This window comes from Neolamprologus multifasciatus, chromosome 13, assembly GCF_963576455.1.
Source record: "Neolamprologus multifasciatus chromosome 13, fNeoMul1.2, whole genome shotgun sequence".
Classification (NCBI taxonomy): domain Eukaryota; kingdom Metazoa; phylum Chordata; class Actinopteri; order Cichliformes; family Cichlidae; genus Neolamprologus; species Neolamprologus multifasciatus.
In genome coordinates, this window is record NC_140451.1 from 17,136,776 (window position 1) to 17,164,744 (window position 27,969).

The window sequence follows — 27,969 nt, forward strand, 5'->3', positions numbered from 1 at the left end:
TGTTACTGTGTCATCAGGCAGCTTATGCGAAAACATACAAACAGTGGAGATGATGAAAAATGTATGCATTTTTACATACTCTGTATAGCTGTTCCTACTTTTCAACTAATCACGCCACATTGTACATATATGCGACGTTGCAAGATATTGTACTTTATTGCTCTTTATATCTTAAAAAGGAAGTATCCAATGAACTGTGGAGAACTGTGTATCATCTGGAATTCATTTACACCCACCCGCCCCCTCATAACACTTCAAGAATGTTATAATGAAACCAGAAATATTTTTCTATTTTAAATGTGAAACTTGGTTTAAAAAAAAAGATAATTTCTCATGGTTAGATTATATGTATAATTAGATGAGATTGTACATGTGTATTGTTTAAATTATGAAAAGGTAGCATTCTATAAGTTAGAATAAAGACATAATTTAATCCAAATGCTCTTGCTGGAACATTATTGTTTCACACAGTTTGTTATTCTTGGACATTATCGTGCGTAATGCTTGATTCGTCAGGGTGAACTTTTCTGTCAAAACAATCCTAAAAGGGCACCGCTGTTTCAAAATAGCCGAGCACAAAAGCAGGAAGGTTCCACTCAAAGATAGCCGACATTCCCCGAGAGCCCCCTTGAACCCATTATTACACCTCACCAAAGGCTCATGCGTCTGTTGTTCTTCAAATAATGTGACTGATGCGGCCGCTGCGGGTTAATGGTTGATGGAGGAAGCAGGCGAGCGCATATTAGGACGTCAGACACTTGAAATTCAAAACCCGCTGCACTTCCTCTCTTCTATCCATGTTCAGAAGCAGAGTGCTTCCAAGTAAATGGTTTTCTTTTCTTCAGATTTATTTTTGTTCTTTTTAAACAGATGGCCACAGATAGATGATCTCAACCACTTCAGTTCAACTGCTTGTCGCTTTTATTCGCCGGAGGAGGAAGCTGACCCATGTGGTGCCAAAACAGTGTGTCAAACTGACACTGAAATGACAGAGGGAACCATTTAATTATTAACTCATTACTCTGTGGCTACATTGCCTTGAGTCTCAAAAGTTGGCTGCTTCCACATCTGCTCTCAACCACAAGTGGCTTTGAAGTTTTCTGCGACTGGACAGCAATTTTGTCTCAGAGGCAGAGAAATTTTGGGGAAAGGGGACGCGAGTCCAAACCCTTGTGCTGCATGTAACTGGAGCTATAATAAGTGTGCCATCCCTCCTTCCAGCATGGCTTTTTCCATTGTAAGCTTTTCCCTTTTCCATCCAAGAGTATTCACCCATTTTGGGAAGGTTTTATTGTCTTAAAGCAATGAATCAGAACAAGTTCATGTGGCTTTTTTTGGACAATGATCAGCAGGAGAAGATCCTTTAATGTTAAAGTAAAACAAGATATTCCCAAATATGACAGACTCATTAAAATCTGTACCAACAGATACAATAGACAGCGATGCGTCTTTTATAAAAGAATGTGAATATTTTTACTCACATACATTTTATGTTTGTGTCTGCTCTTTCTACCCTGTAGAAGCAGCTGAACATTTCCCTTTAGCCAATAAAAAAGGTGGAGGTCAGTGGTACGATGAAACTTGAATATACAACGTGTAGCTCTGTTTTACTGAAATTTGAAAAGACGAGATGACAAGAAACACAAAAAGATGCTCTTTAAATCCACGTTTGAAGACGGCAGCGTGTGACACAGGAGGGGAGGGAGAGATGCCTGACGTACAAAAGCGTGATTCAGTTTTCTCCACACAAGTGGAAATGTTCAGTAACTGCAAAACCATGTTACGATTTACAGCGCCTAACCACCTTTTAAATTAGGATGATGACTGTAATTAGGGCTTATATAAATCATGTTTACATTAATAGAAGTTGTAGCTTTAAAGTAGGCTGGCTTTAATGTACAAATTCAATTTTTTTTTTTTGTTCCTCCCCACCAAATTTCTTAACTGATCCCATTTACGGTCTGGACCTACAGTCTGCTATTAGAAAGTGAACCCCATGTCAACCGCAATCATGGTCACAGGAGAGTACTTACAATGGTCAATTCCAACCAAGAAAACCACAGTAGTCTAGGCTCACGTTCAGAGCGCAAAATGCCTAAAAGCCTAAATGAAACGAGGCGAGCAGGGGACCAAGAACAATATTTGTTTTTCCATATGATGACTGTTCAATTAAAGGAGACCAATACAGCCATTATTAGACAACAGAGGATTTTCTGTGTCTGGGCTGAAATAGCTCTTTCCTCACGTGGTTACTGAGTTCAGAGAAGCAATAGTGCTGTTTATTAGAACATGGCTTCAATAGAGTGATACTGTGTCTCTTAATTGCCCATTTAATCATATAGACTAGGTTTCTTTTTATTGTGAAATATTATTTTCCTTTAGAAACTCTAAAACCTCCATTTTTTACCAGATTGAAATACATTTTGGGACCTTTTATCAAGCATTATTTTAGTAGGGAAACAAGTATTTGGGCTCCTTAACTGTAAGTGCTGGTTTAAAACTCAATACATATTCAAAGGAATAAAATTGTCAGAGGATATTGAGCAGTTTTCATGTCATCTACATGTTTAAGTTCCTGTTATAAAAGGTGGATGATGTTCTTCTGATTGTAAAAAGAAAAATGAAGGAAATCTTTTTCCCGGGAAGTTAAACTGACTTAATCAAATAAGGTAGAAAACAATGTATGGGGAACTACATCCCTGCTTTTGGTATAGACTGACAGGACAAGGTCTACACTTGACTTTTCCATGAACTTCATGCCTTCTTCTCGGCTCATTTACCTGCAACAGAGAACTATTTATGTCCATCTGTCCACAGCCTGTCCCTAGTGGAAAGTAAGCGGCACAGGATTGGTGGATAAACATAAAATCACAAGTTCAAAGTGGTGCAGTCTACCTGGATTACATCCAAGTCTGCAGATGAATGATAACTCAGAAGTTTATAAAACTAATAATTGATTTTTTTTATTTTTTATTTTTTATTTTTTGAGCGGGCATCCTATTTAAATGAGCTGCTTAATATGGTATTTTTCAGCTCATTTGTTCAAATAGCAGACTAAAATGCTGGATACAGATCTCAAATGCCAAAGGAATGTTATACGGCTGCATACACTAAACAACAAACGTGTCTAATATATATTTAAACACACTGAATGATCAATACAGGGCAAATGGTGGTCTCAGTCGCCTCCTGTTGGAACTGGAAAAACTGACCCTCTGATTTTAACCAATAAGATGATGGAACAAAATACACCACAAGCTTTTATTTCCACTTTATATAATTTTAGATTTTAAAACGAATGCGCATACACACTCAACCCATACCTCCTGTATAATTTCGATCGAGGAAAAAGTAAATGGTCTAAATAAGAGGATTGCGTTGAGATATTTGTGACAATCATGAGCTGTCCTTGAAACCTCTCTGTCCCTCCTGAGTTCCATAAGGCACAAAATAACTTAACATACTGAACTAGTGGACAAACTGCACTGAGATCAGTTTACACGCACCTCTATCGTCATCTAGTGGACAAGCTGTGATGGGCATGTGTATCCGTTTTGTTATTATACAGCTACCTACATTCAAAGATATACACTAAAGTCTTGCCTTGGGTTGGAGTCGAAGCTTGTTAAATATGAGAAGCATTTAGGTAATAAATAAAGAGTTTCTTTCCCTTCTCTTGTCTCAGTTATGGGATGTCATGTGTCTTGACAGGTGGTGCCGCTCTCGGAAGTATTCGTGGCAGATTGGACAGGTAAGTTTCTCCTCCCTTCTTCTCCTCACCTGAGACTCTGCGGCGAACTCCTTTTTGTGGTGAGAGCGCATGTGAAAAACGAGGTCAGAGGTCATGCGGAAGGACAGGTTGCACTTGGCGCACCAGTTCTGCACCGACACGCCGAATGTGGTAAAAGTCGGAGGAAGGATCGTGAGGGACGATGTGGTTTGCAGCTGAGCGCCTATGTTTCTAGACCAGTGCTCCGGCGCGTAATGGAAAGCAGTGTTTAATGCTACCGGGGAGGGTACAGTCTGTAAGTCACTGCTCAGGATGTTGGATGGTATCAGATTATTGTATCCCACAGACGTCCTAGAGGTAAATGCGTTCGTCATCTCCTCCAGGCGGCTAGAGGGGGCTGTTGAACTTCTGCTGGGGTGAGCCTGGGGGTCAACAGGAGAACTTCTTTTACTCGGTTTACAAAATGCGCTTTTCTGTTCGCCCTGGCTGTTTGATATCACCAGAGAAAATGCACTGTTGCTGCTTAAATGCATGCTAGAGCCCTCCCCTCCTGTCTCCATCCGCGCGTCCAGCTCTCTGTTGTGCGTAAAAGTCCCCTTGGATTCATCACCTTGAATAAGCTCCTCACTTTTACGTTCCAAAAGATCCAGTTTCAACGTGTCAGCTTTCCGTTTCCCCTCAGCTGAAGGGCTGTCTCCTGCTGGCTGGTCGTAACTCTTAGTCGGCGGTGTAATATTATCATCATTTGAAATATTAGTCTTCTCTAACAGAACAGTTTTTCTCCATTTTGGATAAAGAGTTTCCTCATACTTTCTCTTCTTTGGGGAAGTCTCCGCGTCGTCGTTGTTTCCAGTTCTTTTGTGTTCCAAATCTCTGGCAATGTTGTGGAAATCTGTCACTCGGCGTTGCCTCTTAATTTCCACGTGCTTATGCTCATAAAGCTCGCGGCTCCAGGTGTCAGTCTTTACGTGAGCACAAAAGAATCGGCAGTGAGCCAGGAAGGGATGCTCGTTTTTGAAGACCTGGTTACATCGCCCACATTTTAATTCTGAAAGAAAAACGAAAGACAATATGACGTGACTGTTTTTAATAATTTCAATGATTTTGGAGTGACATAAAATTTGATTTAATCGTGCACATGCATTAAAGGTCAGTCTCACCTTCTTTTGACTCTTTTGCTATTTCGGTGAAGCCCAGCAGATGAGACAGCTCGTGGTCGTACCAGATCAGCAGCTCTTCTTCCTGCCGGATGTCCCGGGTAGTCCGCACGTACAGCTGACCCCCTTTCAAAAAGGCCTCTGTGTTCTGCTCCTCGCCGTTGCGCGCAGCTTGCACGAGCCGCAACCAAGACAGCATCAGGGCAGAATTACGCATGGCCTCAGGATCGACCTGTTGATAGCAACCCCTGATGTTTTACTCAGTGTCCCGACTTAGAGGATTTTTATTCTGTCTTTCTAAGAGCCTTCTTGTAAATTATTTAAATAGTTAATTGATGGCAGATTGCATCTTTTAATGCTGAGGTGATTTTATACACATTTTTTTTTTTCTTTTACTGGTCAGTACAATAACACTCAAAATACAGCTGGTCAAAACAATCCCAATAATAACACAAAATCTTGGATGTAACGTATGACAATTAAAACTATATACATCTGAAAAACCCTTTACTTTTGGAATCATGTCACCGTTGAGTTATATAGTAACTCAGTAAAGATGTTACAAAGTATAGCTGCAAGACAGTTTATCACAAATTTGTCATACGCACCCTGAACACACAGGATTTCGCTCTCTTGTCACAGGATTTCTGCGCTATGAAGGCGATAGAGTCGTAGAAAGTGTTCTGGAGCACGCACGGACCGAAGCACGTGCCTGCAGGGATGCTGCGCGCAACTACCACACTGGTGTAGAGATCTGAAGAATGCTGGAGGAATTTACTGTCGCCGGTCCAGATGGACCGAGGCAGGAAAGTATGATCCATCGTTAAACTGTAATGGAATAGTTATTGTTAGTAAAGGTGAAGAATTACTCCTAAATAGTTTAAAATTCATGTTGTTTAACAGAATGGCAAGATAACCTGGGGAGTAGAGAAATCTCATTATATTTCCTGTTAAAATCAGCCTGGAATAGTAATTATAATTTATATCTTGTCTCAAAAAAGTGCAAGTGACACAAAAAAGGTTGGATTTGTGCGATGTGGAGTTAGCCGGTTTGGATCTGATCCAAGCACACAGAATTCCAAAATCGTAATGAAAATAAATTAGCCCAAGTGTATTTTATTTTTTATTTGCTAGTAAAACCGAGGGTACCACTGCGTAGTGAGAGCAGCCGGTGTCGAGGCAAAATGATTACCAACGTCCTTTGTCTCAGTTTTTCACTCGGTTAGTCCTTTTGTCTCCACATCTGCCGTGGAGTCCAGCTGCCTGCGCAACGCGCAGGATAAGTTCAGTATGTTTTCCATAATGTATAAACAGCATAAACGCTCTTAGATTGCGTGACTATTGTTTTCCCTCTCTCCGATCAATTAAAAGTACGCAATCTTTTAGGTTTGTAGGCTATGGTTTAAAATATTGACAGCTGAACCGCACAGCATCATGACAGAATGTGGTACCGATCTAAAAATCCCCGATTTGGTTTTCGGGGTTTTTTTTCTTCTTCTTCTTTAATGTTGACATTTAAGAGTAAAAACGCACATGCCTGTGTTGGCATGCGAACTCACCCGCCGGACATGGAAGAGGATGTTTAAGCCGTTTGGGAGCCAAGGAAGTTGCAGCAGGTGCAGCGGACCTCGGTGACGAAGCCTTCCCGTTTCTTGCTGACGAGTTACTTATCCGGCTGAATCTTCCTCCGCACTGTCGTCTCTCCCCTCTCTCATTCCCACTTATCCCCTTCAGAGAGCGCACTGAAGCGTGGCGCATTGATGCAAACGCGTGCGCGCTCGCTCACGCGCACACTCACGCGCCTTCAAATTAGTCTTTTATTAGTAAATTTTCCTTTGTCTGGTTTACAGTTCCCTTCAGTGGAAAAAGGGAAGACGTGGGTGTTTGTTTGGACAGAACAGTGATTGCTGGTTAATAACGCACATTTATGCCTTCTTGTACAGCTGACCTGCACACCGCTGATGGACAAAAGTCATATTTTCTTATGTTTCATATCGGGTCTCAACAGATTATTTGTTAATTTTATAGTGTTACTAAAACCACAAACTGGGCAAAGCAGCACGCTGGAACAGCCCGCTCTTTTGCCAGCATGCAATTAATCATATATAAATCATAATGTGTGCATTGTGGTAATCTGTCATGTCATGGTTTTAAACGAAAGACGCGAGTAATACTTCGAGACTGCACTTCAGCACATGCACGCTGTGTGGGATTGAGCGGAGAGGTCTTGGTCACGTTTCTGGAGACATTGTGTCTAGCTACGAGAAACTGGTGGAAAATGTCTAATGTGGGCAGTGGGAAATTGTAAAATTGGCCGCTGTTACATGACATGATGCAGGGTGGTCTGGGTTTGCCACCAGGCAAATGCATTATTCATAAACTAAATGTTTCTGTCTAATGAGCATTTAATGATTATTCTGCATCAAAGCTTTGGTTTTTGAGTAAATGTCCTGGTAGTTCGTGAGCCAACTTTGTGTAACGAGAAAGTGGGGACGCAGAAGCCTCGAAGGGGGGACTCTTTGGTCGCGCTCCAACTGTCTGGTTAAAGTACTTTTACACTATAGACTAAAAATAGTGTTTTACTTTGGATTAGAATTCAAATTTCTTCCGTTTGTGGCAACGTATCACAATCACAGGAACACTTGGACATCCTTTCAGCAGCACCATGTCCTGTGGATATGACGGTATTGGGCAGCTCTTTGGATTCGTTTTCTTTAAATTAAAACAAGCTACGAACTCTTTGATTAACATCATACAATTCACTGACTGCGCTGATGAATGGGAGACCATATTCGATTTTAGGCCTTTGGTAACTGGTATATTAGAAAAGACATGTACATAAATTTAATTATTTATGTATAATACATCTTATTTGTGGTCGTCTGATGTTTCCAACTATGAAAAACAAAAAATCAAACCACACTAGTAGGACATGACACATTTTCCCCATCTCAGAAACTTTATTTTTGACAAACTGATAAGGCCAAAGAGAAAATCCCAAAAACGAGGATGTACACAGCCACTCTCCCCCGTAACAGTTTTTGAGGAAAATAAAGTGGAGTTTTGTGTGTCTCCTCGGGTGTCGCTCCTCTCCTTCATCCTGCCCAGCTTTAGTGCTTCTCTTTTTTCCCCTTCCTCCCTCAATCGAAGGAGAAGACTTGGAGAGGCCGGCTCGGTCTTAACAAGATTCTTCCAGACTGAATGCACTCAAAATAACGTGAAAGAAAACGTAACCAGGAAACGGGGCTGTGTGTGTGCACAGAGTCCATCTGGAAACGGATGATAGGGAGATGTGAAGCTCTTTAGTTGTTGCAGTGCCGGAGTAGTCAACAGTAACCGGGAAAGATGGCGAGGACACGGGCTCGCATGTTCCTCGTTTTGGCTGTAGTTGGAATTTTCTGTCTCGATGTCTCGGTCAGAGGAGAGCTGCAGGGAGAGCAACAGGAGGAGGAGGAGGAGAGGTCCTGTCAGGGCGCCTTCGACCTCTATTTTGTTCTGGACAAGTGAGTCTCGGATATTATTTATTGCTTTGTTAATTTCTGGTCGCTGCGCATTGCCATGCAACCGTGTAGTTGTTTGGAAACGCGGAGCGCGTCAGTCGGACGTCCTGATGTAACGGAGTCTGAGAAAAGCGAGTGAGCGTGTAAAGTCGAAAAAATACCTAGAGTCTTCATTTTAATCAAACCGGCTTTTGCACCAAATCAAAAGATTGAATCTTAAATCTGTGCAACGCAATGACCTCACTTAAAGAAACATACCTAAAATCATTTTAACTTGCTGTTTTGTGTCTTCGGGACATACAAGTAATCAGATTGAAATTTAAGTTGGAAATATATTCTTGAGATCGGGGCATGCTTTTCTTTTTAGTTCGGTTTAAAGTGGTGAGACAAAAAGACCAAGCTTTACCGAGGGGATGTGGGCAGGGCGAGCAGGATGGATAGAGTTTCAGGCTGATGACGCCTGCGGACACAGCTGCTGCAGCTGCCCCATAGCGGTGCTATATGGGCCGGTTATCACTTTAAGTATTGGCTCCATCAAAATAAAGACAAGAAGCATCAACTAATGACTTTCTGTCATGACTAAGAGTGGGGTTTTGCACTGAAAACAAACACAACAAAAACAGTGTTTCTAATACACCTTTTACACTAGATGTTGGCTCAGCTGATTGTTATATTACTGCTTGATAAACGATTTCTTAATGCATTTTAGTTAAATGCACAGCTTTGGTGTAAGTTATGAAACATCTTGCATAAGGCGCATCCTCCAGCTGATCTTCTTTGTCATTGCCTGGCTCTTATCATCCACCAGGATGATAATTCAGTCATTTTTTCTCTGTTTTGTTAGAATTCCACTTTGAAAGTTTGCTGCAAAAACTTTGCTGTTTAAAGTAAAGTGGTACTCCTGCATCTTTAGAGAGGTCTCAGAGAAATCCTAAAATGTCCCTGTTTCTCTTTCCAAGTATTTCCTCCTCCTCCTTTTTTCAACTCATAGTTGTTTGGTGGGTGGACAGGAAATGAAGTTTGAGACAGTGGGAATGTCAAACAAAGGTCCCTAGTCTGAATTTAATCCATTACCCTATTACTGACATCAGTACTGTTAGAATAACACCAGGACGCTCTTTAAATATCTTTATCATTATGAAATTCTACAGACTCTTAGTGACTCAAAGCATTTTTTCAGCCCGCATGGTCACTGTGGATGCGTCTGCCACTGTTCTGGCATGTGTAAGCCTGATGATTTTACCCTGCGCTCCAGCTCATGTCGTTTCAGACATTGTAATTGGCATGTTTCAGTTATTTTGGCATGAGCAGCAAGGTGAGATTTATGCACATGGTCACAGACAAGCAAGTCTAAACATGCAACGTAGACTGATACAAGGAGAGAGAATGACAACAAAGCCATAAGGTATGGTTGGATTTGTGACCTCCTTGTGTAAAAGAACAGCAGGTTATAATTTCAGTGGAATAATTATGTTCCCGACAGATGGATTGATGCGATTTTGCGGTGAAGCAGCTAAACAATGTGGTATATAACATTTGAAAATATGCTGAGGTAATGGTTAAAAAAAAAAATTCTGTATGTCCTCGGCTGACCCGTGTGCACCACCGCCACCCATGAGCTGCGAGGTGGACGAGCTGAGTGACATTTTACTTTGGTCTCGACATATTTGATGATCTTTTTAATGTTCACGGCAACATCTGTCAGCCCCTCTCTTCTCTCTTTACCCTTTGCTTCAAAAAGTTTAGGAGGAGCCTGGGGTGCACGGCATGTCACGCATGGCCAAACTTCTGATACGCCCCTTTTCTTTTTTTGACTGTCTAGCAAGCTCCAGCAGGCCTTCAGGAAGCTGTTGATCTTTCTCCTAAGATAGCACTATTTCTTGGCTGATATCAAATGCGACACAATGACTAATATTTAAGAAAGAATAGGGCAAAATCATCTCTAAATTGGACTTTACCTTATCAATACTCATCATGTTTGCAGGTTTTGCTTTTGCTACACTCTCCAGTAGGTTATGAGACATGCTAAGGGGAGACTGTGTGCACGCTCCACTGTAGCCTCTCAGTATATACAGAATAAACATTAGAAAAACGACCATCAGCTTCCTACATTCCTGCTCTCCGTGTCTGAGCCGCACCAAATACCAGGCTGAATTTTTTCGGACTATCTGGTTGCCCACAAATGGAATAATAGGTGTTGTGTTTTAAGGCTGGGCTCTGAACAGAGTTTTGTGCTGACCGATCCGAGTGCTTTGGATTGGTTTTGGAAAAGGGGACTGTGCATCTCACAGTTTAGGAATGCAGGTAGAAGACTCAAGGGTAATTGCTAAAATTGTAGAAAGATTGCTTTAATTTTCAGCAGAGGAGACAACTTTGAATGTGTTGTGCTTTTTCTGTGGATGGAGAATTGTCGTGTTTAAAAAGACATTGTTGGATCAACAATATATTTTCAAATAAAATGTCAGAAACTGCTTTTTAAAAAATCTACTATATTTAAATGTCCTAAAAGGATTTGGGGAAACCTGGCAGATATTTTCATTATCACGAAGAAAAAATGACAACTGACAATCCAGAAGTTCTGTATATGGAAAAGGACTGGTAACAAAAATGAGGCCCAATCATCCTCTCATTGGTTGTAGTTTGCAATGTTAATGTTACCTAACAAGAGAACCCTTTGATTTAGTCTCAGTTTAATGAGCAGTTTAATGAGCAGTACTCATGAAACACAGTTTTTACTTTTGGCAGTGTGTTACATAACCTCCTATCCTGCACACTGGACTAAAACCTCTTTTGTGTATTTGTAACAAAGAGCACCCTGCTTCCTCATGAAGCATATCTTCATATCTTTAGCCTGTAAAGTAAACCCACTGGCCCCATATGAGGACACACTTTTTCTTAATATAATGAAATAATGACTTCCTGTTCAAAGATTAAGTTTAGGTTTCATACTTAATCGGGTAAGGTCAAGTAAACCCAGACAGCTCCCAAATAGGAGCTCTGCACCAAGAAAGGATTAAGATGGGGGTTTTTTTTACTAGTAAACTTTTTTATCAGGGACTTTTTCATGCCTTTACTTCTTGGGAAAGGGAAAAGTGGAGGAGGCAGTTCTGTGTAAAATAAAAGATTCAAAAGAGCTGCTGTAAATTTGACCAGCTCAGACTTTCACTTTGCTCATGACCCTGTTATGTGTACACTCGGATGCCTGACCTTTGCAGAGTTTTGGTTTACAAGCTGTTTGATGTTGCATCCTTCACACATACACTCACACTTTTACCCCCTGCTGAGTGTCACTTCTGGGTCCCTCTGTTGTTCATGTCGCAGCCTTTTTACTCCGTGCATCCCCAACCTGTTGTTTGGCTGGCTGCACTCAGTGGGACCATCTGTTCCCCCTCACAGTCAAACACACACACTTGCTCTCTTCCACATACACATGCATGTCCACTATACACACACAGGCCAGCTGCCTACTTCGTGGTCCCTGCTAGAGGCAGACTGCTACATCTGTCCCTGTCTAACCTCAACCCTCTGGCCCAGCAGCAATTAGCCCCCATTAGCAGCCCCATGGGACTCGATTTCATTAAGGACACTGTCATGTACGCAGCAGCATGTAGCGGGCTAATCAGCAGCACACAGCCGACAGGTTACAGTCCAAAGCAAGGGAATGTGATTAAGTGACCAGAAGACGGTCTTCTCTGTGTAAGAGATAAACTGCTGTTCCTTAAAAAATCATTAAACCCTCAGTATTTGTAGGCACACTACCTCTAAATCACTGCATGAAAATAAACCTCAGTTTATTAACCTCAATTTCAGCTTTTCTCTTTTCCTTCTTTTTGATCTAGGTGGAATAATCTGCTACAGCAGCACATCACACAAGTCTGTGTTTGTGGTATTTTTCAGGTCTGGGAGCGTGAAGCATCATTGGATAGAGATCTACTCCTTTGTGGAGCAGCTGGCAGAAAAGTTTATTAGGTACCAGCAGGATTTAGTCACCGATGTGTTTTTTAGTATTTTGTTTTCTCCTTTTGTCCATGTTAACGCAAAAGCACTTTGTGTTCCCAGCCCTATGTTGAGAATGTCCTTCATAGTCTTCTCAACACAAGGAAAAATCATCATGAAACTGACCGAGAACAGGTAAACTCTACACATCAGTAACTGACTAATCCCTTATGTTATGTCTGTATCTGTGTACAAGTACTGAACACAAATGCTGTCTTTACTCATCTTTGTCTGTTAAACTGGTTTTGTAACCCTTAAAGATCATCAGAACAGATATTGCATAATTGCTAACAGATTTTATGCAGCTTCATGCAACCTTACGAATACAAAAAGTGAGACTATCTTTTGTTAAAACTTGAGCCAAAACGTTACTTTCCAACTCAGTTGAATCTTTCCTATTCCGTTTACTCCATGTCTTTTCTTAAAAGCGACTTCCTTTCAGGATGTTTTATAAGGCTGTTTTGTTTATTCTTCAGGGAGGACATCACTGGAGGCTTAATGGCTCTGAGGAAGGTTATTCCTGGTGGAGACACGTATATGAACTTAGGCCTGGAGATGGTAAGGCTGGGTTTAAATCACACTATCTGAGTCTTCATAAACCTTCCAGAAAATACCCACTGAGCATTAATTGTGCCTGGCAGCTGGAACCAGGAGCAATTAGATAAGTATGAGGTGTGTCTCAAACCATGAATTACTTGCCCCTTCCTGAAAGTGCCGAGCTAAGTATTTAAGAGAGGCATTCTTAAAGAAATTACTCTTTTATAAAAAATTTTGTTGCTTTTATTAAAACACTAATTTGGGTTTTTTAAGCAAAACATTTAAAGACATTCACCCATCTTTGCCAGAGCACAGTGTGCAAAGTGCGATCTGTGGCTTGACTCTACCTCAGTATCAAGGTGTTAGACTGTATGATCACCTGCTGTAACTCTTCTATGATCTGTAACTGAGAGTTTCGTTTGTCGTTGAACTTACTGTCGAATTCCTTTCTTTTTAAATGTAGGCTAATGCACAGATCTATAAAGAGAAACAAGGTAAGCTTCAACCCAAAAGCTTCATACATTGCAGTGCAAAGTTTCAGAGAAAGTGAAAGTTGTGCGTTCTGCAGGGACCGCCAGCGTCATCATTGCCTTAACTGACGGAGAGCTGAATGAGTGGCAGTTTGACACAGCACAGAGAGAGGTGAGACGTGCTGTAAAGTAGAAACGTTTTGGAGCCAGTCGAGAAAATATTGCGGCCGGGCTCAGGACCGTTACTGTAGGCTGCGTGCCTGTTAGCTGTTTGTTAACTTTATGTTATTAGTGCCGTTCTTCTTTGGTGGCCCTTATTATGGTTTTCATATTTTAAACCACTTTAATATTTTGCCAGCTTTGATTGGTGCATCTGCCATTTGGATGCAAAAGACCTGCCCTCTTGGCTGCGCCGTGGTCATTGTTACTTTTATTACAAATACAGATGATAAATACTGCTAAAGTTATTTAGAAATGATTAATAATCAGGATGCGTAAAAGTTAATGCCCCTTTTTTGGAGAATGCATCATGTTGTGCAACACCAGTTTTTTCATTTTTGCTGGGTGAACTGAGAAAATGGTGGTTTTGGGGAGATTTTAGTGGCTCCACAAGACCACAAGAATCTCTTTGCAATTGTTCTTTCTTTTTGTTTGCAGGCACAGAGGGCCAGATCTATGGGAGCTATTGTTTATTGTGTAGGAGTCAAAGAATTCAACCAGACCCAGGTACGATCTGCTGACAGATATCAGAAATATTCCAAATACATAAAAATGCAAATATCTTATTTTGTCTGTGTCTGTATGCTTTTCTAGCTTGCAACTATTGCAGACACAGTGGAACATGTGTTTCCTGTATGGGGAGGCTTCCAAGCCCTCAGGGGAATCATTGACTCAGTATGGCACACACATACCACATGTATACCATATAAACACTCACACACATACAAAAGAGAGCCATAAAAATCATGTTACATCATATTAAATTACTGAGGTATCACATAACTATTTTTTTTTGTTTCCATCCCCTCTCTCTCAGATCATTAAGAAGTCCTGCATTGAGATTCTGGCAGCAGAGCCGTCCAGCGTGTGTGCAGGAGGTAAGAGGTGTGAGGAGCCGGGGTTTTCCCTTTCTAGTTCACAGAGTGGGCAGTCACGGTGTGCGATTGTTTCAGATGACAGTCATCCAAAGCCTCTGGAGTGAAACATGAGGTTGAGTAATCGCATGGATGCTTATGACCGCAGAGTGACAGAGAGCGTATTGTCATTCACGGCCGGGGGAAATTAGCATGGCCGCTTCAGCACAGCATGGGTCCAAAAAAAAAAAAAAGAGGAGGAGGGGTCTGCGGGTGTTGGTCAGAGGAATTAGCCATGAATCTTCAAGCATGGCTGCATCTCTGGCCTAGTTTGCCACATCGTATATGCTAAATAGCCATTTGGGTTGGTTTAAACCCTGTCCTCTCCCTCACTTCCTCTGCCCAGCACTTCTGCTCCTAGACAGCAGTTTAAGGAAGTAGGAGGCAAGAGATGAAGCATTAAGAGAGAGCCTTTATGGGTAGCCAGCAGGATGGATGAGCTTTGACATGACCTTATTAGGACTCACTTAAGGGAGTGCATTTGCAGCCCAGCTACCAGGACAACCAATGGAGATTAACATCCATTATGAGATATGAAGGACGGGAGAGGATGTGGAGAGAGGAAATGAGAGAAGATTCATAATGTTGCTGTAAAAGGACAAAAGGAGAAGCTGTTCTCACATGATAATTACAGTTTCTGTTAGTGCGCAAGAGACTTAGTGTCACTCGATGTGTGCCCAAATATCCTTCAGCAGCCTCATTTATTATTCGATTGATGAGCAGCCTAATGGTCAGTGAACTAAGAAAGCAGGGACCCGCTTTAACCAAGGCCTTACTCTGGCCTAATTAATTAAGTTGTAATATGCTCAAATGCTTATAGTGCACTTTGTCTGCCTTTGTTGTGATTTGTGCACATATACAATGGAAATCAGACATCCGGTGCTTTCACATTATACCAGAAAAGGCTTTAGATTGTGGAGAAATCACCAGCCCTCCTGCCCCAAACTCTTATAAAGTAAAGCAGTTTTTATCATTTAGCTATGTGATTTAATTTGAACAGCAAGGCCATGCATTGAAGCGTGAATACATACTGACACCCCACATTTATATTGTGACAGTCTCTTTCACTGTTATTTTTCTTGGCCCACGTGTAGTCACATAGCATATCGTACACGCTTTACCCCAACACACACATTTAAATGGTCTTTAGTCTGCTAGCGCACACGCATCTCCCGGCACGCGTGTAGACACGTCCCTCACATTGATGTGAAGTGACCAGATCGAGCTGCCTGCAAACAGGCCATCAGACTAGACAGTGAACGTTGGGCCACACTATAAGACATGACAGCACTGATTCCCAGCGCGCACACACAAGCACACGTTGAGGACAGTGAGAGTACGGCCTTCGATCTAACATGACAGGAGAGATAGCTGCTTTCATTAACGTCTGACCCTTTTCTACCCGCCGTCCCTTCCTCCTTTGCCCCTCCCTGTCCTTCACTGTCCTTTTGCACTAACGTGATTGAAGAGCCACTGTTGGGACAAGCTGTACCCCCTTTTCTCCGCACACCCAGTGCCCATGCGTATTCGTATGTATAATCACATATTCGTACAAAACAAAATCCCTGTCAGCCATTCAGGTGTGGATGTAAATGTACACGTTGCCATGCAGGAAAAGCAGAGAGCAGACAGGAGACGGCAGCAGCATATGTGTCGGACATGATGGTGGGGCACCACCAGTCCTCATCCACCATGTGTCTGACAGGAGTGACCTTTTAACACATCAAGCCTGGTGTGTGTGTATAATAGACTTTGTGACTGAGACATTTCTAGCTAAGAAAACACTGCTGTTTTCAGTCAGACAATGACATTTGAAAATATCTATTTTTAAATAAGGTTAGGAAATATTATAGACTTCTCACATTTCCTTTTTTTGGATAAATGAGGTCCTGATTTGTTCCTATGTTGTTTTGGGGGGGTTTTCTTTACTTTTCTATACTTCTACATGCCCAAGAACAAAGCAAAATCTATCCCTTTCATTGGAGTATATTTAGCATCAGATTGTGGGTTTTTGTGTGTGAGCTATGCCATGGTGTAGCTTGCTTGGTCTGACTGCAAACCACATAGACCACAACTTATATTATATTATATTATATTATATTATATTATATTATATTATATTATATTATATTATATTATATTATATTATATTATATTATATTATATTATATTATATTATGTCACCACTACTTTCTTATATATGAGGTGAGGTGATTGGGTCAGGTTTTGGTCAGTGAACTGGGTTGTGCCTACTGTAATGTCACAGGGTCTTTGATTTACTGTATAAAGTTTCTTAAATAAAACCAAAGTGAAGATAAACTGAATCTGTCAATAAGCACATACACAGCTGTATGAGGTCAGCTGTTTGTAAAACTGGCAGAAATCAAATTCATTGAAAGTTTTATCTGAATGAAAATGAACAGTAAGGAGTTTGGTGCCATTTTTGTAGTGCATTATAATATGCTTGTGCGAGTATAATTCTAATTTCCATTGTTGATGTAAATCGTGGATTGTCTGTATTCATGGATTTCATGGCAGCTTGTCTGACCTTGAAAGAAATACTGTCACATATACACCCCGCAACCTGTGATGTTTTTATCCAGTGATCTTCACGCTGGTGCTTTAAATGTTAAAGATGTGGCTGGCAAATGTTCCCTTCGATTAGCCAGGATACTGCTAGGGGAAACCTCAGTTCACTTGTGTGCACACTTTCATTCATGCAAATGCCTGCACATCCCACGGAGAAGCAGAATTACAGCGCACGCACAGATCTGCACACAGGCACACACAAGAGCTAACGCCATGTGGTAGTGCCATAGGTAAGGTCAGACCTACTTTGACAGTATTGTGCTGTTGTCAGCCCAGCAGGCATGTTTTTAAGCAAGTGTTTTTTTCCCCCCGCTCTTTAACATATGCTGGGAAGCAGCCACATAGACACTCCAGCATATGCTGGCAAGCCTCTGTCAGTGCACTTTAACAGTGCCTAGGGGAAATTAAAGGTCAAAACACACACACACATTCGTACACACCTCCTGGCTATTGCACAGTCTGAGATATTTCTGAATAGCAACACTTTTAGCATTAGCACCACTGGAGCATATTATGGCCTTTCCACACATACACGCACAAGCACACAGATATAAACAAGCAGTAATGAGGCATGCACAAGTTCTCACTGCTCAAGTTGAGCCCGATAGAGCAAGGGACTGGCTGTCTGGCCCACAATGACTGCATACTTTTTCTGCAGTCCATCAACAATAATTTTATCTTTTGTGACTCTTGTGCAGCTAAAAAATATATGCATTACCATTGTTTCTCATAAGTGGTTGTATAACTAACCATTCCTGATGTCTGGACCCATTTTTTTTCTCAGAGAGTTTCCAGGTGGTTGTGAGAGGTAATGGCTTTCTCCATGCAAGAAACATCAACCAGGTCCTCTGCAGCTTCAAATTAAATGATACACATACTGTGGGTAAGTTCTGCAGATGTGCACAAGAACACTATAATAAATAGTATGCATCCTTTTCTCCTGCTTGCCATTACGCAGGACCCTGTTCCCAGATTGAATCTTTTATTAGAATAGTTCAGATGTGGCAGATGTCCCATCTTCTGTCTTCCTTCTTGGATCATTCTGAGCTGCTCCCAGTGCTGTTGCTATTTTTTATCACTAAAAAACCCTATTTACACCTCTTGCACTTGTGCACTGGTGATGCTTGCACAATGGTTATTTCTTCATAATTTTATTTCTGGGGAAAAGTCATAAGAAGACATATCTGGAAAGAAGGGTAGGTATTTTGCATTTCAAGGTTGCACTTGTCAAAAAAATTCCTGCATTTTCCGTTTGTCACACACTGCCACACAATGGCAGATCAGGTTTGTTTCCACTGAATGTCCTCCCTTAGAGTCCTCAGGACATTGTAACAGAAAGTTGGACTCTGTGGGGTTAAATTCAAAACCCTATAGATGTTGCATGATCCTGTACACTAACCTGGTGCGCCCCATTTGGGCTTTTTCCACTGAAAATGAGGGTCACAACCAGAGATGGGCAGTTACTGTAATCCGATTACTTTTTTTGTAAGGGTAAGGGTATTACTATTGCAAAAACGGTAATTAGATTACTGTTACTTTCCCGTAAGCACGCTGCGTTACTAAAACCGTGATTTTCTTGCGAGAATGTCTCATGACAATGACGTAAGCGAGTGCGACGTTCGTGGCATCAGCTGTGTGCAGATCAACAATGGATAATATATCGAGTGCGGGAGAGAGTATGAGTGTGCAGCGTTTAAAGCGTGGAAGTACTGACCTTACTTTGAGTTTGATTCCATAAAAAGTGACAAAAACATTAGTGTCTGCTGTTCACTGCGTGGGAAGAAAACTTATTTTTACAGCGAAAAAAACCCCCTAAACTTCCGAGCAAGCACCGAGTGCGCTACCACGTAATGTGAAATTCACAGAGAAACTTGCGTATTCTTCAACTGACCGCTGCGGCACACCTGCACCAGGGCAAACCTCCGCCTACCCCACTCCTGCTTTACAGGTGAAAATAGAGCAACATGACTGCTGAGTCTTTGATTTTATTTATTTTCTGCTGTGTTTCACTTGCATCTATTTGAAAGAGTGAGTGTAAACATAAAAAAATATTTTATTTTATGTGCTGGAATGTGCAGAAAATAGGTTTAAATCTTAAACTTCCAGTCAGAGAATGTTGCATATAATTAACTTTTTGCTTGATGCATAAAGTTAAAAGATTAAAACTAATAGCAATTTCACTAGAAACACTCAACAATTACACAAGGAAACAACACTGAAGCAAGAAAAAAAAATTGATTTATGGTAAATATGGTGTGGTTTATTTACTTATTTATTTAAATTTTTCCATGGCAGATAATTATCTGATAACCAGAAACCCTTTAAGAGGACTTTATCTCAAACCAAACACAAAGGGCATGAACCCCTGCAGTAGGATGAACCCATCCATAATATAATGGTTCCACCCAGAATCCTCTCTGAGGATTATTACCAGATCCTTTTCATTTTCTAAGATAAAAATAAAGTTCTACTGAGAACTAATTTTCCACCCTAATAGTTTCAGCTGTAATCCATCCAGTGAGCTCTGAAATTGCCATTTTATAACATTATTGTGGTTCTATTTTAAGGATGGGGCAAAACATGCTTAAATGCCAAGTATTGTGTATTGGGCATGATTTTGGCATGATTGAAAGAAAAACTTATAAGTATCAGAAGCAAAAAAAAAAGTTGTTTAAGAAGTGTGATTTATGCTTTTCCCCATGTAGATGAGAGACCAGCTGGAATAGAGGACACCTTTCTGCTGTGCCCTGCTCCTGTGGTAAAGGAAGTGGGGAAGTAAGTAGCACATCTCAGATCTTGTTTTTCCACCCTTATTTACCTCAGATTGTTTCTCAGCTGTGGCTCCAGTCTCTGAACTATCCCCGTACAGCTGTAATGCGGACATTTGCCAGCTGCTCTCAAGTTTGTTGTGGACACAGAAGACTGCTGTCCTTGAACAAATTAGGGCCAAAGTCATTGTGTGTCTGTGATCAATCAATGTTTGTCACAGCTAACGAAGCCAGACACCAATCACAAGGGGACAACAGGAGTAGAGCCCAGGAACATGACTTAATGAGAGCCTGCTCGAGAGAACCTCACAACTCCGGTGTGTTTGTGTGTGATGCTCCTAATCTCTGTCTGGCACTTTGGCAGAGACAAAGTGTGAGTGGAGTCAGCGGGGCAGTGTAAAGTTTCCTCTGAGGGATTCCAGCTTTGCCCTTGGTAATTCAGAGCACAATTTCCTTGCGGGGCAGACAGAGAGATGCTGTGGGTTGAGTTTGGAGAGGATAAAGGCCCAGCAGCCCTTCCATCCCCTCTGCCTGCAGTCTTGTGCATAATTATACACTCAGGCCTGTGGCCTCAGACACCTCCCAGTCATCATCTGTCTTGTTTCTGTCACTCAGATTTTTAGCATGATTTGAGCTTTTCTTATCCGCCAGTGAAAAGTACTGCTTTGATGGGGAACCACTGCTCAGAGATAAGGAGGAAATATTTTTTCTCCAAAGAACTCATGAAACTGACAGACCAAACATTTTTTTACACTGAACATTAAAAGTAGTATATTACTGGCATATAACTGCTTAGGGTTTGACATAATGACAGAATGTAAAAGACATGTGGAGCAAACTGTAAAGTCCAGCAAACACCCTGTATGTGTCTCTGCTTTATTGTCTGATCTTTGTTGCTGGTGTGCTGTTGTAGCAGGTGGAACTGCTCCTCCTGAGAGCAGATCGAAACAGGCAGCATCATTACACTCTGCAGTGATGCCTGAAGGAGGCATCCTTCCATGTAACAGAGGAGAGAAGAGTCGATACTGCCTAAAACCCTGAGTGCTACTAAAGAGCAAGTCAGCTGTGGTGGCTGAAGGGTCCAGAGAGAAGGCCAACAGCTGGCTGATGAGTTCATTGCAACAGAAGTGGAAATGTAGAGTGAGGCGAGCGTGACACTGTTCAGGTTGGACAGGTGTTACACACTTTTATATACTTTTTTCTTCTCTCCCATTGGACTGTTTTAGCATTCTTAGCATGACCATAATACTCATCACAAAGGTTTTCAGCTTCACAGAACATTTTTTCAAACATCTCATTTAAAAAAAATAAAAGGGAAAAAAACATTGAACAGAAATCAGGCAGCATGGTGATGCACTGTTAGCACTTTTGCCTCAGCAAGAAGGTCCTGAGTTGAGAGTCCTGGGCGGGGCCTTTCTGTGAGGAGTTTGCATGTTCTCCCCGAGTTCTCTCCGGGTACTCCAGCTTCCTCCCACCATCCAAAGGTTACGTTAGGTTAATGGGTGATTCTAAATGGCCCATAGGTGTGAATGAGTGTGACTGGCTGTCTGTCTCTCTGTGTTAGCCCTGTGTCAGATTGGCAACCTGTCCAGTGTGTACCCTGCCTCTTGCCCTATGGATAGGCTACCATCCAGGCTATCCCACAACCCTGATCAGGATAAATGGAAGGGAATAGATTGATTTTTTTTTTTAAATCACTTATTAAGGAAAAAAAAAATCAGCTTCTTAAACATCAGTAGATATATGTGATTATTATGTTATATGCATGTCATTATCAAATAATAACACACAACAAGCTTAAAAAAGGTTAATTGGTGCACAATTTTTCATTTTAACGGATTATACTAAAACTATAAAAAACATTTTATGCAATTTTATAAACCAGTGATGAAATTAATTTTTTGTTCACATATCTAAAGTTATTACACTTTAGATATGTGAACTGCTTCCTGTTGAGGAATTTTTAGGTCTTCAGCTTTACTTGAGATCTTAGGGACTCCGGCTTCCAGCATCAGTGAGGGTCTCCACCAAAAGCCCCTCACTCTCCTCCTGTCTCACCCAAGTCGCACTGTCGGTTAGAATGAAGGCACTGGCAGTCCTGTCACACAAATCTTTGTTGACTGGGAACCTTCCGGATGCAGCTCCCCCTCCTGAGCACACACACAAAAACACACACATATGTGGGGCAAAGACATATATAGTGGGCAGATTGATGATTGATAGGGGCTGAGATCTCTCTGTCAGCGTGGAGCTGATAGCACCCTGTCCCTTGCCTGAAAGGAGGGCTGACCACAGGATGGGGAAGGAGAGACAGAAAAAGGAGGGAAGACGCAGAAGAAAAGATTAGTGGCACCTGCACCGCCAATTTTCTATTCCCAAGTCAGTGTCAGCATGAGTTATGAGACGAGCTACAGTGGCGTGGAGCGCTGAGGGGATGTGGATGAGGAAAGGCTTTCCTTCTCCCATCCCCCGCCTCTGTTTCGTCTTCCCAGCCATCCCACCACCCTGCAATGACCTCCGCCTTCCCGCCCCCTCTTCAAACTTAACCCAAAGCTCAATACCCCCCTTGTCTGTGTCGCCCTAAACCATTAGAACAAGCACAAGAAGTCTTTCTCCATTCTTCTTCTACACTCCAGCAGTCTGCTCTTTAACCCCCTGCCAGCGTATGTGGCTCAAATGTCTTGGCCTTTGTTTTATTTTATTTACACTTTCATTTCCATCAGCATTTCTATCCTGTTATCTTCCCATCTAAAATGATTTGCTTTTTCCCACCCTTGTGTCCGCCCTTCATGTACTTGAGTAGTTACAGCTACACATATCGGTGCTGAATGCCGTACAATTAGAAGTCATTTTAGCTGTCTGTGGTTTCCACATCAGAGGTCTGCGTCCAGTCCAAGCAGAAGAGATTCCTCCCGTGGGTGGAGACCTCGCTGACCTCTTCGAACGCTTTTAGCTCTGTGTTTTTGTCAGCATATTTTCGTGCGCTTATAATGGAGCAAGTATGGACAAAGCAAGAAAGTATTTGGCACCTGGTTAAACTTTTACAGTAGCTTGAAGCTACGCTGTGAATGTGTTTATACAAGCAGATGTGATATGTCAGCACTTCTGTGTTAGATGACCAGCAGCCGGCTTGTGTTGTTTTTTGTATTTCTTTAGGGTGATCTACCTGCAGGTGAGCATGAACGAAGGCCTCTCCTATATCACCAGCTCTGTTCACATCACTACTACTGAATGTGTAAGTAGATCCAGTGTAGCTTACACTACAGCTTCACAACATTAGATGGTAATATTTCTCTCTGGCATGCTGCCTTTTTTTTCTTTTGAAAAAAACTTTCTTTCAGCTGTCTTATTTCTCTTTTGGCTCTTTTATCTTCATCTCTCCTTTCCCTCTGAATTCTCCTCTGTTGTGTCTGTCATCAGAGGAGGCTGTGAGTACTTTTGCTTTTCACTTTCCCTTTGTTTTCACTTCACTTGTGTTTTATTCCTGTTTAACCGTTATCCCGTCTATCTGCATTTGCACAGTTTGACGGCACCATCGTGTTGATATCCTTGCTCGTGGTATTCCTGCTGTTGGCTCTGCTGCTGATGTGGTGGTTCTGGCCTCTCTGCTGCACTGTGGTAAGTTTGACAGACCAAATGACCTCTTTTTTCAGGAAAACAACTACACTGTTTTTTTGTTTACACTATATTATTAATTTATTTTTCTCTTCTTCAGGTGATCAAAGAGCCTCCACCACCTCCTCCTCCAGAGCCTGTAAGTCACCTGTCACATGAACCTGTCGCAATTTTTTCCCTTTTTTCATTCTATTCAAATATTTGCATAATAATTCAGGACTACTGCAATATTTCTTATTTTTGCAGTTAATATAGTAAAGTAATAGTAATAACAGTGTTTAAGCATATGAGCTGTATCCTCATTGAGGCCTCGCTAACAGGAGTCAGATGATGATGATGGTTTGCCCAAGAAAAAGTGGCCCACAGTGGATGCTTCATATTATGGAGGAAGAGGAGTAGGTGGCATCAAGCGCATGGAGGTACACTCACTCACTCTCAACTTTCAGAATTTGCAAAAGGCAAACGGACAAAAAATAAAATAAAATTCTTACTTACTTAAGGTGCGATGGGGGGAGAAAGGATCCACAGAGGAAGGTGCGAAGCTGGACAAACCTAAAAATGCTGTTGTGAAGATGCCGGAGCAGGAATTTGAACCCTATGAGCCCAAGCCCCGAAAGCCTCCCCGTCGACCCCCACAACAGAGGAGGTGGTACACCCCCATTCAGGTAAGTTTATCATAGGAACGCTCTTTTGTTTGTAGCTTACTTTATCCAACCGCAGGAGAGGAAGTCAACTATATTTATCTTTATATAATGCTACAAAATTTACAGCACCTAACCTAAATAAAAATCATATGACAAACAATCAAAACATATGGATAATTGATCATATATTTCAGGATCTAGTAAAGCAAATGATATACAGATAAACAGGTACATTAACCCTTTTAAGAGTTGGACAAGCAAATAATTGCCAGAAAATTAAAATTGTTTTTTTAAATAGAGTATTTATTGAACCATCTGACACATTTTAAAGCTTAATTAAATATTAATTTGCAGTTTTAATTTATTTATCACATTTGCTACATTATCTATTTCTTTTGCAATTTATTGCAATTTATTTTTAAGTTTTCAGGAGGAAAAAAAATAACACTGATGATGTTCTCAGAAACTCACAAAAACTCATGTATTAAATATGGCACACGAGACATTAAGGTATTAAGGTCCTTTTCAAAAACTTACATATTATTTGGCATTATAATCAGTCTCATTCTGTCTGTGGACCTTGGCAGAACACACTAAAAATAATTTATTTAGATTAACTTTTTTGTTTTAAATCACTCTCATTTATATATGACATTTGTTTCATTATAAATCCTCCATTTTTAATTCACTTTCCTGACTCCCCAGGGGAAACTAGACGCTATCTGGGCTCTGTTCAGGAGAGGCTATGACCAGGTATCTCTGATGAGACCGCAGCCTGGAGACGAGGTGAGCCTGCTTCTACCTACAGTCAAGTTACAGTTTCATCCGTTTCTGCAATTTAAGAAACCACAAAGATGCACAACGGCTGACACAAACTATAATTTGCTGATTACGAGTAATTTAGGGGGCTTGCCTTTTAAACAGCGGGTTTTCTGTCTTTCCATAGAGCATCTGCATCCTTCTTTTGTCTGCCACGTTGCATAACAACACCATAAAGACACCATAAAGACATAGGAAAATCTTTAACACAGCACCCCAGTTCTCAGCACGCACACCCACACAAACACATGTGGAAAAACATTCACAGGGGAAATAGTGAGGTACAGACAGGACTCTCTTTGTCAAAGCTGCAATTGTTCACACACAAGGCGTACTGTGCTGTTATGTACTGACTCCCAGAAAATGACATGGTTTCTGTTGAGGTTTCAAATAGCATGTTTCACCATCACTGTTTACTGTTAAGTCATGATTATAGTAAACAAATATATACAAATTGTGTCATTCTTTGCTTTAAGTGCTATGTTTTATGAGAAAAACCAAAAAAAACTATTGAATGTGCTATTACTGGACATTACTGCCACTGCTGAAAAGTCCTGAATCATGACATCACTAGTGTGACAGATCGAGACGGAGAGCAGAGCGGTCCCTCTTATCTAACCTTGACCCCCGCGTCTGGCATCTCGTAACCCCCAAAGACATGTTTTCATCATCACACTGGTTGTCATGGTGAAACATCTGCTCCGTTGTAAATGGTGTCATTGTCGCTTCTCATAGCTGTGGTCTCATCACTGTAAAATTTATCGATTTGTGCTCTTCAATGACATGATTCATCTTTACTGTGCAACAGTGCGAGTGTGTGTCTGCTCGCGTCTGTAAAAGTGGTCGCCACCGCTGGTTTTATCTTTTCTTTCCATCCTACGCGTCTTTTTTTTTTTTTTTCACTGCGCAGAACAGTTCGTCTCTGTCATGGCAGAAGTTTCTCGAGTCTTTGTCAGACAGTTTCTGTGGGGCTGCGGTTCACAGACACTCAACAATAACCCCCACCCACCTCCTTTCACGCGCCATTAACTGAGAAAAATAAAAAATGCTACTTCTCACATGGAAAAAAACGAGGGGATTCACTTTTGCTGCAGAGGAGGAGAGAATGTTTAGAATAGGTGCTGATAGCCATATCAGACATGAAAGACGACAGTGATCGCTCATCGCTCATAAAGCCAGGCTTGGATCTTCCACACAGTAAAAACAACAAACATCTCTTCAAAACCCAGAAACCTCAGCACAGCTGGTTATTAAGAAGCCCCAGTGTGGTGGCAAAAAGTACAGCAGTAGATAGCATTAACTATCACACCTCCCAGTCCAGCTTGTTAACCAGCAGCTCAGGAGGTGCTTGTCCTGCTTTCTCCCCGCATTACTCCTACTTCACTGCCTCTGCAAACAGCCATCAGCGGCCTGCCAGTTTCTGCCACGCTCCAAGTTTGCATTTTATCTCTTTTTCTGCCATGTGTGCGTGCATTTCCATGTATTTGTGTGTGTGTGCGCTACTGTAACGTGCATGTCACTTCTCCTAAGCAAGCATCACGCAAACAGATGGGCAGTTGAAAGGCCACGAGCCATATTGTGACAGACGAGATTCCCTTCTTTTGTCCCCGGAGCTGATGGCGCTGATGGCTCTTGTCACACAGTACAGGCCAGACCAGAGGGCGGTCACCAACTCTCTGTTCTCATGAACAGACTGCACAAATGAGCACTTCCTCTTCTAACCCCCTCCCCCCTTTCTTTTTTTCTTCCCACCACTTTATAGAAAGTATTAGTTTACACAAATTTATAAATGTTACATGAAAAATCAATATAAAGTCTCTTCACATCACAGCAAATCTCCCACAAGCATTCTACTAGGCTGATGCATGGGTCACATCATTTTCATCCAAATCAAACAATCCAGTAGGAGATCATTCCCACTCAGGATACACTTTACAGTCACTCTTTCCTCTAAAGGGAAAGTGCACAGAAGCAATCTCAGCAAAAATCCTTCTCAAATCATAATAGGGCCCCTCGAACTCCTCAGTGTCAATTCTAGGGTTTGGAGTTCTTCAATAATTTCTCACACATCTGTGTATGTCTTAGGTTTCTTCCACCACAACAGTGTTTCAGTATCACAGAGTTCATTTGCTCACTGGAAGTTTAAATGCAAATAAACAGTTTTTATCAGCAGCATCTGTTTCAGTGGTATTATGAATAATCAACAGGAAAGGTTGTCAGCTGTTTTCATGGGAACTACTTCTTAGTCCCAGTTTAAGTTGTTTCTGGGAAGGGTAGTTGAGATAAAATGATAAGTCTGTCGGGAAACACTGATCCACAGTAACCAAAAATGTTTGGTAGGTATCATTTAAATCCACTGCTTATCGCCCTTTTATGTTCATTTATGTGGGGGAGGGATCAGATCTGCGCTGTATCGACCCTAAACTGCCAGTGAAGTGTGTTAACTCTCGTGAGTTCGCACAGAGCATTTTCCTTATGTGAGTGAATTGCTGTAATGTCATGCGAGGTGACAGGCAGAGCTGTCAGGTCAGATGTGCCTCCGCTCTTCTTTTTCCTGTTTGCTTTACTATAATGGCGGTGTGTGTGTGTGTGTGTGTGTGTGTGTGTGTGTGTGTGTGTGTGTGTGTGTGTGTGTGTGTGTGTGTGTGCGTGTGTGCGCGCGTGCGTGTGTGAGAGAAAGAGAGTTCCCCTTGAGCGTACAAAACAATCTGCTTTGTGTGTGTGTGTCTGTCAGAAGAGTGGTGCAGCAGGGATGCTGGAGGTGTTTCAGGGCTTTGTTTTTCTCCTGAAAAGGAGTTGAGGCTCAGAAGTAAACAAATGCCAAGAGGGATGATAAAGTAGGGACAGATATTACACAGTCACAGAGGCAAACGGGGAGAGTGACCATCACAAGTGACTCATTCTTGACCTCTCACATAGCTCTTATATGTCCATATCACCTTAATGAAGGTTTCTCCACCTCTCTTTCTGTTATTCATGAGCCAGAGGTTTCATTTGAGGCCATATGTTCT

General features: G+C 41.6%; 2 protein-coding genes across 3 annotated transcripts in view; one reads left to right on the plus strand and one right to left on the minus strand.

Moving 5' to 3' along the window:
• Nucleotides 1-6,614, minus strand: znf488 (zinc finger protein 488). The gene is made up of 4 exons (XM_085183648.1): nucleotides 6,447-6,614; nucleotides 5,496-5,715; nucleotides 4,891-5,119; nucleotides 1-4,778 (listed from the first exon to the last, which is right to left on the minus strand). Exons 1-4 carry the CDS (start codon nucleotides 6,455-6,457, stop codon nucleotides 3,682-3,684), a joined length of 1,557 nt encoding a protein of 518 aa, XP_085039774.1. The 5' UTR covers nucleotides 6,458-6,614; the 3' UTR covers nucleotides 1-3,681.
• The window catches only part of antxr1d (ANTXR cell adhesion molecule 1d), a 26,183-nt gene continuing 2,132 nt past the window's right edge, over nucleotides 3,919-27,969 (plus strand). Inside the window, exons 1-17 of one of the 2 annotated variants that reach the window (XM_085183644.1) lie at nucleotides 3,919-4,025; nucleotides 12,285-12,356; nucleotides 12,447-12,518; nucleotides 12,860-12,941; nucleotides 13,384-13,414; nucleotides 13,489-13,562; nucleotides 14,048-14,116; nucleotides 14,204-14,284; nucleotides 14,427-14,487; nucleotides 17,897-17,995; nucleotides 19,818-19,887; nucleotides 23,037-23,115; nucleotides 23,403-23,498; nucleotides 23,596-23,634; nucleotides 23,816-23,914; nucleotides 23,996-24,160; nucleotides 24,845-24,925. In XM_085183644.1, the coding sequence (XP_085039770.1) occupies nucleotides 12,451-12,518; nucleotides 12,860-12,941; nucleotides 13,384-13,414; nucleotides 13,489-13,562; nucleotides 14,048-14,116; nucleotides 14,204-14,284; nucleotides 14,427-14,487; nucleotides 17,897-17,995; nucleotides 19,818-19,887; nucleotides 23,037-23,115; nucleotides 23,403-23,498; nucleotides 23,596-23,634; nucleotides 23,816-23,914; nucleotides 23,996-24,160; nucleotides 24,845-24,925 (1,194 nt within the window). In that variant the 5' untranslated portion in view covers nucleotides 3,919-4,025; nucleotides 12,285-12,356; nucleotides 12,447-12,450. Of the gene's footprint in view, nucleotides 4,026-7,989; nucleotides 8,391-12,284; nucleotides 12,357-12,446; nucleotides 12,519-12,859; nucleotides 12,942-13,383; nucleotides 13,415-13,488; nucleotides 13,563-14,047; nucleotides 14,117-14,203; nucleotides 14,285-14,426; nucleotides 14,488-17,896; nucleotides 17,996-19,817; nucleotides 19,888-23,036; nucleotides 23,116-23,402; nucleotides 23,499-23,595; nucleotides 23,635-23,815; nucleotides 23,915-23,995; nucleotides 24,161-24,844; nucleotides 24,926-27,969 lie in introns of those variants that run through there. The other variant, XM_085183643.1, reaches the window with a different exon arrangement.